The sequence below is a fragment of the Cynoglossus semilaevis genome, unplaced genomic scaffold (assembly GCF_000523025.1).
Source record: "Cynoglossus semilaevis isolate Cse_v1.0 unplaced genomic scaffold, Cse_v1.0 scaffold1523, whole genome shotgun sequence".
Lineage (NCBI taxonomy): Eukaryota > Metazoa > Chordata > Actinopteri > Pleuronectiformes > Cynoglossidae > Cynoglossus > Cynoglossus semilaevis.
The window spans coordinates 1,271-13,430 of NW_007585147.1; the positions used below are offsets into that span (position 1 = coordinate 1,271).

The window sequence follows — 12,160 nt, forward strand, 5'->3', positions numbered from 1 at the left end:
TAGCTGTCAGAATCCACTCACTATTAAAGGGTTTTATTAAAAAAAAAATACAGCTCTGACTGTGGACTTTCACCAATAAAAAACGTATGCAGGGATTAAAAGTACCTGGCATTTCTTTTTGCAGTTTAGGGTGGCATTTACACAGCAACAATACGACTAAAGATCCCAGAGCCATATTGCTGATTCAGCCTTACATTTACACAAATCCAGAATTTGGGGTGAAGAACTCATGCTCAGGTCCTAGAGTGCAAAAGTTTGAAAACTCCCGCACAGCGTCTCGGTGTGAGCAGAGAGAGTGAGAGGATATGGTCAGCCCCGCCTCTCTGTAACTCTTCAATGCAGTCACCCCTGCCTCTCTAAAACCGTTTATCCAAGTCGCCCCTGCTCAACGTCATACAATAACAACAATGGCGGATGGCAGAATACTCCTGACAGTGTTAATTCAGCTACTTGGTGTGCTACAGCTATTTATTCCACTTCTGCAGCTCCATCTTGAGCAGCAAAGGTTTATCCAGAACATAATTCTTCCAGTGTTAGTATGCTTGAGTGTGGGCTTTACAAAGCGCAACATAAATGCCTGACATATGTACTACAAGGGCCGGCCAATAGAACAGTACACCTTGCTGACTGTTCCTTAATCAGGTATAAACACAACATTTTCTAATTTAGTCCAATTTATGCAGTGATGACAACACTTCCCACAGGTGGAATTTGGCGGACTAGGGAGATTCAAACATAGCACAGTGGACAAGTTTTCTACCACTGCTCCGCTCTAGCTGCTGGTGTTGTGGCTACAAGTAGTGCCATGTGGGTGGCTTTCAATTTGTTCATTTCTTTTTAATCGTATTGATTTAGTTTTATGACACACATTGGCATTTAAACTCACACTGATTCCATTTCTGTCTCAAGCCTGAACACAGGTTCATTAATTCACCAACGTCTGCTTTGTCGCTTTATTTTAATCATTGACAATGTAAGGATAGTGCCTTAATGAGGTAGTAGATTTGGGAGTACTGCTTAATAAAAGTACTACTACACAGGAATTTGCTTTGTATGGAAGAGTACAGAGATACAACAGGCTAATAGTACTGTTGTTATTTGTCCTGAATGTAGAGGTGAGAACATACAGGCATAGCTGTCTGGTCAGGTTCCCTCTATCAGATTTGAATGTCAAAAGTCTGACTTCATGATTTACTGAGATACCTGTGACTTATGGAATGTGATTTCCATCTGCCTGTTTTCAAGAAGCATTTAAGACCATTACTTCTTTAGTTACAAAGAAAGAAAGAGAGGTGAGAAAATAAATAAATAAAGAGTTGTATAAGATAAAACAAAACTCCACCTTGAAACTGTCATAGTTATAAGAGTTTTCCTTTTCTTTCTTTTAAAACTCCAGCCTCAATTATGTCACATTTTGCCACAACACTCCAGGGCCAAGCAGACCTTAGCAAACCAAATGTTTTAATTTGTATTTTGTCCAGCAGGTTAACTCTGGTACAAAACCCCTGAGCTTTGCTGAAGCTAGTTTAAGGCTGGGTACACGGTGAGTAAAAAAACTTCTCAATTGTGGCCCCATATGAATTCTACTAAAACCTTTAACATCCTAAGTGTCTAGAGAAAAGGAATTCCAGGAGTCTTTCTGTCTGAATAAGTGCAGATCCTGAGAAACAATTTTTATTTTGTAGTGCAAGTGTACATGCCAGAATAAAAATATGTTCTCAAATACAAGATCAAAGACAAAAAAAATCTATGTATAATATGGAAAAAAAATCTAGAAAAATTTAAAGTTGCTTAAAACAATTTTATTGGCATACTCTTCGGGCACTAGACCAAGCCAAGTCCTGGATCATACATGCCCGGGGTCACGAACTCACATGGTCGGTCCAAACCACATTTTAATTTGTCTGGTCACTCAAAAATCAGTCCTGTAAAATTTGATGAGCCAGTCTGAACGAGTGGAATGGAAAACAGGAAGAAAGAAAAGAAACAAAAGTGACTTAAAGGCTCAGTGCCTTTAACTCATCCTTTGAGTATATTTCACATTCAATTCCAAACTCTTTTTTTACTGTGTTGTTGAAGTTGCTCTCTGTTAAATAGATCAACCTCCTGACTTTTGTTGTTTTAAAAAAAACGGATTCTTGATAGGTTTACAATGTGCTCATTGTAAAATTGGAAGCTAGCTCGACTATGAGAATTTTTGGTTGTAACTCGGAGGATGCTTCACCTTCATATCTTAGAGAATAGGCTTCTTCAGTTTGTTTTCCAATGAAAACCATCCAGTTTGTGAGGTTCCACAGAAAATATAAATCAACTCATCCAAATATGTACATTTCCAGATGCTTTGCTGTTCCTGAGATCGTACACTACCATTTTACAATGGAAAAAAAATTCACTCTCCCCATTTTTTCTTTTTTAAACATACGGAATTCTCTATCTTTTTGTGGATTGTTGTGGAACAGGTAACAAAATCACTCTAGTTCAACAGAATCCAAAAAAGAAATAAGGTATTTGAAGGCAACAAACATGAAAAGTCCAGAACACCTAACAGTAGGGCAATAAGAAACCCACAAAAAACACACCGATGTCAATTGATATATGCTTTGGTCTGCTCTCCTGTATTGTTTTTCCTTCTTCAGAAGTCTATATTTCACAGTGCAAGTGCCTGGAGGACAAACACATACAATGTCGCTATGATTCACATTTTATATACACCTGTAGCAATGATTCTAATCAAAAACAGAAATATAGCCAGAAAATACACCAAAGAAACCTGGAAGCCAGAGAACTTAGACAACTTAACAGAGTAATAAAGCAGAGATACACCGTATCTTTTATACTCCAGACCACAATGCAAACATATGTGATAAAAGAATAGTGATGCTCCTTTCATACCCGGCATGGAAACATGTGCAGGTATACACGACATTTCCATTGATGAACAAATAGATTTACGTTTGTCAGACCATCAAGGGACAAATAACCTTCTGATGCCACATTGTCTCCCTTCATTGTTAGATTTGAACTAAAAGTTTGTTTCAACAAGGATCCAAAACATTCTTCTGTGAATTTTATAGATGGGCATAATTTTCCCCTAAGACCATTTCCATTGTACAAATTATTTTAGTCTCATGTGAGTCACAAACGCATCATGTTTTACAGCTGATGCACTGTAGCCTGAGCTTATAGAGGTTGATTACACAGACGCTTTTCAGACGCAGCAGAAGGAAACACATACGGATAGCTTTAGTTAACATGCTGCACAATACTGACAAATATTTAAGTGTGTTTTTTTAACCAAAAAGTGTATTCAAGTGTATTTAAAAAATGCTGAGGGTATTTAAAAAAAAGACATTTTTTACAAAACATTTTTCTACAACAGCAAGAAATGACAAAAACACATTTTGAAGCAAATTGTAGTATGGGAGACTGACCTTCTCCTGGTTGAAGGAGTCCATCCTTTTCATGGCTGTATCTAACGCAGTCATGGACTCCAGGAAGGCCTGGTCTTGCTCACACAGAGGATTACTCAGCAGGTCTGCAGAGATCTTCACAGCAGCTTTGGACATGGCTGTGAGAAAAGTACACAGAGCGGAGAATACCGTTAAACACATACTTGATACTGCTGTGTGAAAGATCAGTCTCTAAATTACTCAAACACTTACTCTAAAGCCTTTTCATTTAAGTGTAAGCTACATTTCCTTACCCCCATGGAAGCAATCCTATAGTAATGTTTTTTGTGTTTCTTTTAAAAAATGTTTGTGTGTGTTTTCACAGAAGTCAGCCATTAGGGGAAAAAAAGATATGACACAGCACAGTGTTGCCTCTACTGACCCTATATTTTGCCGGATATTCACCAAACCCATCAGTAACAGCACAAATTAATACTAATCTGAAGCCCTGCCCTTTGTTTAGACAGCGACCACACACCAAGTTATGTCATCAATGTCAGAACGCACACCACACAGACATGTGTGAAGGTAGAAGCTGTGGTGAAAATGAGCTTTAAGGAACAATTGAACAATCCCCAGGTCTCTTTTCACAGACTTCTCTTGAGATTCCATGTGGACCAATTTTCAACCAATCAATTACCAAGGTGTGATATTTCTGAATCCACTTTTTTGACAGCTAGCAAATTGCTTAATTCAACCTTTCCTGGTGTGCCTGGGACACACTGGGATGACAAGCATTTGAAAATCCAAAAGACAAAGCAGGAAAATTAACTGTTTATGAGATAAGTCAGCGGAATTAAATCAGACACTATCGGCTTACAGTGATAAATGATGTCTATTGAAGAAAACACTTGTAATGCAGAGAATGTTTAGTGGTGGTTGGTAGAGGCAGGAATAGTGTGATAAAGAGATTCTATTAACTAGGGCAGCTACAACAGCTATCACACTTTGATGACACCCATATTCCAGAATATTCTCTCTCTCTTTCTTTCTCTTTCTCTCTGACCACTTCCTAAACCCATAAAATGATTGTTTTCTTTTTTTTCTTTCACTGATCTAAACAACTTTATTAAAGCCTTAGCAGCATTATTAGAAAAAACACACCAATATAAATTCCCAAACTTGTAAAATGATATGGTTAAAAAAATAAAATTAAATACAATTCTAAAAAAGAATAAGGTGGAGGTAGGTTCACTCTAATTACATTTTACTGTTGTACGGCAGGCAGCAACATACAATCTGATGCCTTTCTTCCCATGAGAAAAAAAAAACCTGACAAGCCACATCAAGAATGTTGGTGAACAATAGCAGATCAATGGCAACCAGGTGGAAGCACACACAGTGCAGAACACACCTAAATCAGCCTCAGTGCTTTTCTTCATGTCCTTGTGAAGCTTCTTCGTCTGATCCTCCAGCCTGTGGGACAAGAAGGAGAAGATAGAGGAAAAGAATAATCATCAGCAAACATTTGGTCTGGTAATAAGGCTTCGGGAATACTGTCAACCGCTGAAAATACTAGAAACAAGCAATGTTAGCGGATATTAGTAGAGTAGGACAGAAGTAGTGAAATGACTCCATGTGATACACTATAAATTCTATCTATCTGATTCATAATTTTTAAAATGAATTAATACGTGTTGACATGAACAAAGAATGTCGGAAACACAAAAAAAAGCACAGAAAAGGAAATTATCGCATAAACCCGTGGTTCAGAGAATTACACATTTCACTGACTCCATACAAAAAGGTTATTATAACATCTGTTGGCTAATTAACAAAAATAGGGAATCATTCTTGTTGCTGTCAACTATGTTTGCGTTCAAAAGTGTTATTGTCTTCAATCACTCTGCAGCACATATTCCATTGATGGGTGTTAAAAATGGCAATTATGGAGGCTGGAACACATGCCATTCATTATATCAATTAAGGCAAATGAGGGGTTTCGAATCTCCCCTGAGACTGCCTTCATATCACTTCTCCAGCTTTCATGAAAAAAGGGGCAATGTGATGGGATTTCATTTCCCTCACTTCAATGAGGGATAATATGAACTCAGTAGATGATAACTGTGTAATTTATACTCCATCCATCAGCTGAACTGATTTCTACCGATTTGAGTGTCACTATTTGATGATGTATCTATGATTAGAACATTACAGTAAACACCTAAAAGTATTATGGCATGTATCTCAGGCAAAATGCTTTTGTTAGTTCACATAAAAATGTATATTATGTACTAAAACAAATTTTATTTTTATTTTCATTTTCTCCATGCTATGGTTTTATATGAGTGTTTTTGAGTCACAAACCAGTCGAAGGTCCAAAAATATGATATGAGTGGAATTAGAAAACTGTATTATTAACACTATCAAAGTCCAACTGCCTAACATCTTAAACTTTCAATAATAGACAAATGCTCAACTTACACAATTGTCCTTATTACTACTGCATTAGCAATATATCCTTTAAATTGAGTATTTTGTTCTTCAACAACTCAAGGTGTGAAGTATAGCTCATTAGCATCCTTGCCTAAAATCAGTTTCATAAGTAGGTTATAGGTTGCAATCCATTTTTTCCCTAGGTCAGGGTTGGCATTGACTTGCTACCACTAGTAGGTTAGTTTAGGTGGTTAAGATCAGTCAATCAGAGACACAGAATGGCAGGTTATTTACCTGTGAATGCCCACATTGCAACACAAACACTAAAAAAACTAAAAGCAAAGCTGCCCTTCTTAATAATAAGGTTTTAAGATAGAAACCCAAGTTTTACAGTAACATAATAAGTTGTACTGCACAAAATGAATTTGTAGACACAAGTGGCCTGCAAGCCACAAGTTTACACCCTTGTAAAATAACATATACTATTAAAATTTGGGATGAGAATAAGTGTAGTACCCCATTGCAGGGAGAACACTTTTGCAGGATAGTGGTGGAAGTAATTATATTATGTGTAAACAAAATAACTTGACCTATAATAAAAGCATTACCTAAATATTTCCAAAACTCTGTTAATGTTTAAATATTAATAAAGAATCACAAACCAACCAATTAGTCAAATAAGCCTTACATTTTACTGTGACAAATGTGTCGATGAGATGCTTCAGCCCTGGCACTGAGACACTGCACCTTACTAATCCGTCAGTACTGTGGTGAGAGTCATTCAAGATAAATAGTAGTGAGTGTAGGGTCCCTTTCCAAAAGGTGCTAATAGAGCAGCATGAAGGAACAGCTGCTGCTCTTTGAGTAAGTGCTCCATTGTTGTGGATATGCTGCCACAATCATATATACACATTTTCGATTACTGCACTTTAGTTGCCTCTACACACACAAGTCCTACTCATGTTAAGGTGCTGTCACCAGACCCTTTGTTAAACAGGAATGAAGTCGGGCATGAAGATGCGTGTTCATAACAGCTGATCACACCTGATTCAGAACCTGGAGTTCACTACATTCGGTCCACATAATTGGCAACTAACGATAATGGCTACTGATGTTAGCATTGTGTGACGTGTTTGGTCAGAGTGAGATTATGACGCAAGTTTTTTCATGTCACTTTCAATGACATGTTAGCCGTATAAAAAATCTTGGCTGGATTCCATCTGGAATGATGGGCGGATGGATGGATGTTGTTTATCGTTTGAATGTCATGTTTTAAACTTTGTTCTTTGTTCTTCTGGCACTGGTGCTACAGTGATTGTGGGTTAGATAAACGTATCTTTACCTACAGCTTACAATATATTTTATATTGAACTATAGGAAAAGAATGACAAAGTCAAAATATATTTTTGCATTTTTAAGAAAAATCTTTATTGAGCAACTTTCTTCAGTTGCTTTATTTGGGAAACAAATAAACAATGTTGTGTTGATATGGAATTTTGGGGTGGAGAATAAAATGTCTGTACATGTTGTCTGCTTTGACTCATCCACTTAATCCTGAGAGGAAAAAAGGTGCTGCTGCTGGTTTTGCAGGGTTCCCAGGTAATTTCTATGATCTCTTTTGAGAGAAGGCCAACATTTTTAAATAGCAAAGGCATAGGTCACAAATCGAATAAACTGTGATCAAACTCAGTGTGGTTGAATATAACCTGAGACAGTTATCTGAGAGATTTGTGCAGCGAGAAATATTTTTATTGTTAAGCAATTTAACACATTATAATTGTGTGAATACAATAATCAATTAATCAATTTTACCCTGCTTTACCTAATGCTTTAAAAGTCTATTTCTGATTGGCTCTGAATTTTGTCCACAACAATGTGATTGTGATTAAAATGACTAGACACAGTAAAAAAAACATTGTAAAAGCTTTAAAAAACCTTAATGTAATCTTAAAAAGTATTAACAACACTGTTTTAATTTATTTTACCCATAAGCAAAAAAATTATGTTATACCTTTTTATAGAGGTGCAATGAGAGCAATGTAGGAACATGTATTCAACTTAATGGATACATTTTTATAAATGCAAACTTACTTTTGGAGTTTGTCATATTCACGCTCAAAGTCCCGTTCAACCTACAAAGACAGGACATAATTAATTTAAAACCCTGTAATTTGGAAATTGTGTGTATATTTTGTGTAATTACAGATGATAAATAGTCATGACGAAAGACACACATACTAAAATCTCTGACCACATAAGTCCAAATCGCCCCTATTTTTAACAGCAAATTCAGTTTCTTAATTTAGAAAGAACTTGTGTTCATTACTGTCATATTATTTGATAAATTGTATCTACTTCACAAAAACTTAATGTACTTTATAGAAGTCCTATTATCAGTAAGTGCTATGATGGGATCACCACCCCCAGGTTTATCCTATACATTCTCAGGAACATGTTGGTGTATTGGTATTAGCTAATAAACTAAGATGGTCTACAGTAGTTAAGTCCAATGTAAAATACAAATCATATCAGGTTGTCAGTGAGAGACAGTAAGTCCCTGTTTGTCTCTCTGTCCATGTCAAGTAACTTGCAGAGGCCTCTGCAGCTTCTTTCTTGTGGTTCTGTGGGCTCCTGGACTTAAACACAGAGGTCAAAACACAGAGGGAGGCAGTTGACACTTTGTCAGTGGCAGCTCATCTGAATGGGCAGCTTGTATCCCACTCTATGGGATTTGCTTAGGATGGGCACAGGAAGCTGGAAACCCAGTCTGACAGTGACTGCTGGGCCACAGGACTATTAGAGTGGAAGTGGTTTTTCTCCAGCAAGTAGCTCACCCACTCACTGTTACTTCAAGGTGGCCACCTCTGCTCTCCTGGTCAGCCCAGACAAACAGATATCTGATTATGTTCTCTTATTTCCTGCTGTGGCAAAGTCACACACTAATCAAGTTATGTCTAACAGTTGGAATAGTTATGGTAAAGAATAATTAAACCTTCACTAAGACCATTTTATTATCTCTCTGTAATTAGTGTCTTTTGTTAAATATGTGTGCATTATATTGTGTTTTTGTTTGAGTGACTTACAGTTTTAGAGACAATCTGCTTCTTCGGCTGTCCAATCTTAAAGGGAATCCTGTAAAGACACAAAGAAGATGGAGCAAAATAAAATATTAAGTAAGCAACAAAAAGGTTAAAATACAAAGCATTCTATGTTTGTTGCTTGTCAAGATGTCAGATCAGAGGCTGATCAGAAATCGAGATCACTGACAGTGATCAGTGACTGTTTTGCACCATGGACCAGATTGATACAAGGTACAAGCGGTACAAGTTTTCCACAGTTCAGTGTGTATATGTGAAGGGAGGTCATGCCACTAACATAACACAATGAAGTGCAACATGTATAATTTAATTATTGCATACATAATGTTAATATAATTTTTTTTACTATATACTTTAGTTTTTGTACTTTTGGTTATTTCTTTTAAGTATAACTTTCTTTTTTGTCGTGGGTTGAATCCTGCTGCTGTATCATCATCATTTTTAAAGAAGCTCTCCAGTGACATTTGTTTTTGTTTTGTTTGTTTTTTTACAAATGTTTGCTTAGTTTGTTTAATGACTAATAAAGTCAAAGTCAATGAAAACATCTAGTAACTACTATAAAGAAATGTCACTAGAAAAGAACAATATACTATTTGTATGTTTCTCTTCATTATATGTATCTGGCTTTACAAATGTTGATACAGTTGATGAATCATTTGTCAAAAACAGTTATTCTGTTAAAGATTTTAAGCAGAAGGCACCTAAGGCAACCCAAATAGCTAGCTCTAATTTTTAAATCAAAGTGATCTCCTTGTCATTGTGACACAGCACACCACTGCACACAACCAAATGTGACCTCTGCTTTTAACCCATCACCAAAGTGAACAGTGGGCAGCTTTAAGCTGCACGGGGAGCAGTGAGTGAGGACGGTGACATGACAGTGCCACTGGTAACACTGGCAGCCGGTGGACTCGAACCTGAAACCTTCTGGACCCAAGTCTACTTCCTTTCATGCCACCCAGAAATGACCCACAGTATATGTTACTGCAGAAGAGACACCATGTATTGCCATACATACAACTCATAGAACAAAGTGAAACAAAAAACAAAAGAAACCCTGCACAATAAAGATGTGCATTTGAACTAGAAAAGGTGGGTAAAAAGGCCAAAGAATTTTAAAAGGATAAACTAAAGTAGTCATCAGCTAAACTGGGTTTGTCATTTTGGTTTTTGTTTGTCTGATGAATTCTGACTTCTCTGAGCAAGATTATTGTCGAGGTAAGCTTTAAGGGTTAGTATAACAACAGCGTCCCATTTTCTTGATTTGTTCAAAATACAAACTTTTCCACACACTTGAAAGAATACTGCAAAGATCACAACCAAAGTTTTGGTAAAGTGGAAAAAGTAACCCTGGCTTCTTAGTTAAAACAATCCTTTATCTCCATTTCAAAACCCTTGTCTGTGCCTTAATAAGTAGCCTGCAAGCATCAGAGTGCCTTAAGAAAACACTGCCTTGCCAATGTGCTTAGATGTAGGGTTGTTACTGATGTGACACTAATGGCTTGAAATCTAAGCTATATGATGGACAGTTGCAGCTGACAGGCAGGGTGAGGCAGCAGCTGCGTCAAAAGAAAGGTGTGTAGAATAATGAGATGGAAAAGAGAGGGTGTGATGTAGAGTCTCGTTGTGCAACTGCTACTGATGTGTGAGAACGATCCCTTTGATGACAACTCAATAACATAACCCAACGTGGTCAAATAACAGTGGGATTAATCCAGAAGGAATTAAAAAAAAAAACCCTCTGGTTTCACTTTTGGCTCAGATGTCAGGATTCTCTTTGATTTGCCTGCTCTGTGCTGATTCTAAGCTTCAGGCAGTATAACATATCAGTGGCCTTTGATTTCAATAAAGATTTGACGACAAACTTATGTCATCCCAGTTTGAACTGATTGCCAATGCCCTAACCCATTTAGTAGGTTTTGGCTCAGAAAAACTGTTTCACCCACTGTGTCATCATTAGGGTGAGCCAACATGGAAAATCACCTAAGATTATTATTTTTTTATCGATTATGACTCACTTCTTTGTGTTGACAGGAGTTATAACGTCATTTTATTCTTATTTTATTCTTCTAAACACAACAAAACATTTAATTGGTTTCATATAAAAAGTTTGACGCCAAAGCTGAAACATAGAGAGTTGGAATAATGTGTTGTCAACACATAATTCAACAATTTTTCAATTTTTCATCCATCAATGCTTTATTTTGATGCATGTCTGAATGCACACAAGTTCAGACAGGTCAGACACATACTAAAAATAAACCACACGCCTCCACATTACTACTTTCTCGAATAACAATTTAATCCCCCTAACTGGAGCATGAGCAGCTAAATCTACTACCACTATTTCTCTTGCTCATGCAGCATTTCTAATTATTCACACTATTTCTCTGCAAATGTAATTCGAGTAAATCATGATAACTCACAAACTGTGTTCTAATTGTTGCAATTAGTAGAACTCTCGATTTTAACCGAAACAAAGTGCAAGGAGAAACTGGGGACAGTCATTCCACATGAGGGACATTAAGGGCTTTTTTGTTAATATTTTTGTGAATATTGTAGTGCTTCTTTGTTGGAAGCTGTGTCACTTAATTTTCCTTGGTATTACACACACAGGTAATCTCTGAGGTTGTGTGAGTGATTTCAATCTTGTTGAAAATGACTAAATAAATAAACCTTAACTAATGGACACCAGCATACCAGTGCGCATGTGTTAAGAAATGGCATTCCTATAATTAAAATGTAGATGAACACAACTTAACTCACTAAAATCTAGAAAAACTAGCATTAAAAAGAAAAAAAACTTATGCAATGCAATTAAAACTAACAGTTGCCATCAAGAGTTTCCCTTGGGATGGCTTTTCAACTTTTTACAATCAAACATGGTGGTTGGGTCAGGAGGAAAAAAAACCAAGCACCACAATAAAAACCTGACAGAAGTATTAATAAGTAATAAACAAATGATATTGATGTTTGATTCTCAAACAGTAAAATGAACGAGTCGTGAACAAATCTTGAACTAATCATTTCATTCGTTTTACAGCAGGTGACGCTTTAGCCCTATTGCGGGCATTGTAAAGAAGCTGCAGTTCTCCGACACTAAATACTGAAGGCAACGTGGTTTGCTTCCGCTGACAAAGTCTACAAAGTATACAAAATGCCATAAGCAATTAAAACCATGTGAAAAGCTAAGAAATAAAAACACACCACAATGTGAAGATGAATGAGAGCAAAAGA

The 12,160-nt window shown here is 36.7% G+C and overlaps 1 protein-coding gene across 3 annotated transcripts in view; it reads right to left on the minus strand.

The window, feature by feature from the left end:
- Nucleotides 1-961: 961 nt before the first annotated feature.
- Nucleotides 962-12,160, minus strand: part of LOC103398903 (bridging integrator 3-like) — a 17,120-nt gene continuing 5,921 nt past the window's right edge. The window contains exons 2-6 of one of the 3 annotated variants that reach the window (XM_008337656.3): nt 8,909-8,957; nt 7,917-7,957; nt 4,804-4,865; nt 3,432-3,568; nt 962-1,947 (exon numbers count right to left, since the gene is read on the minus strand). In XM_008337656.3, the coding sequence (XP_008335878.1) occupies nt 1,909-1,947; nt 3,432-3,568; nt 4,804-4,865; nt 7,917-7,957; nt 8,909-8,957 (328 nt within the window). In that variant the 3' untranslated portion in view covers nt 962-1,908. The other 2 variants (XM_008337657.3, XM_025053875.1) reach the window with 2 other exon arrangements.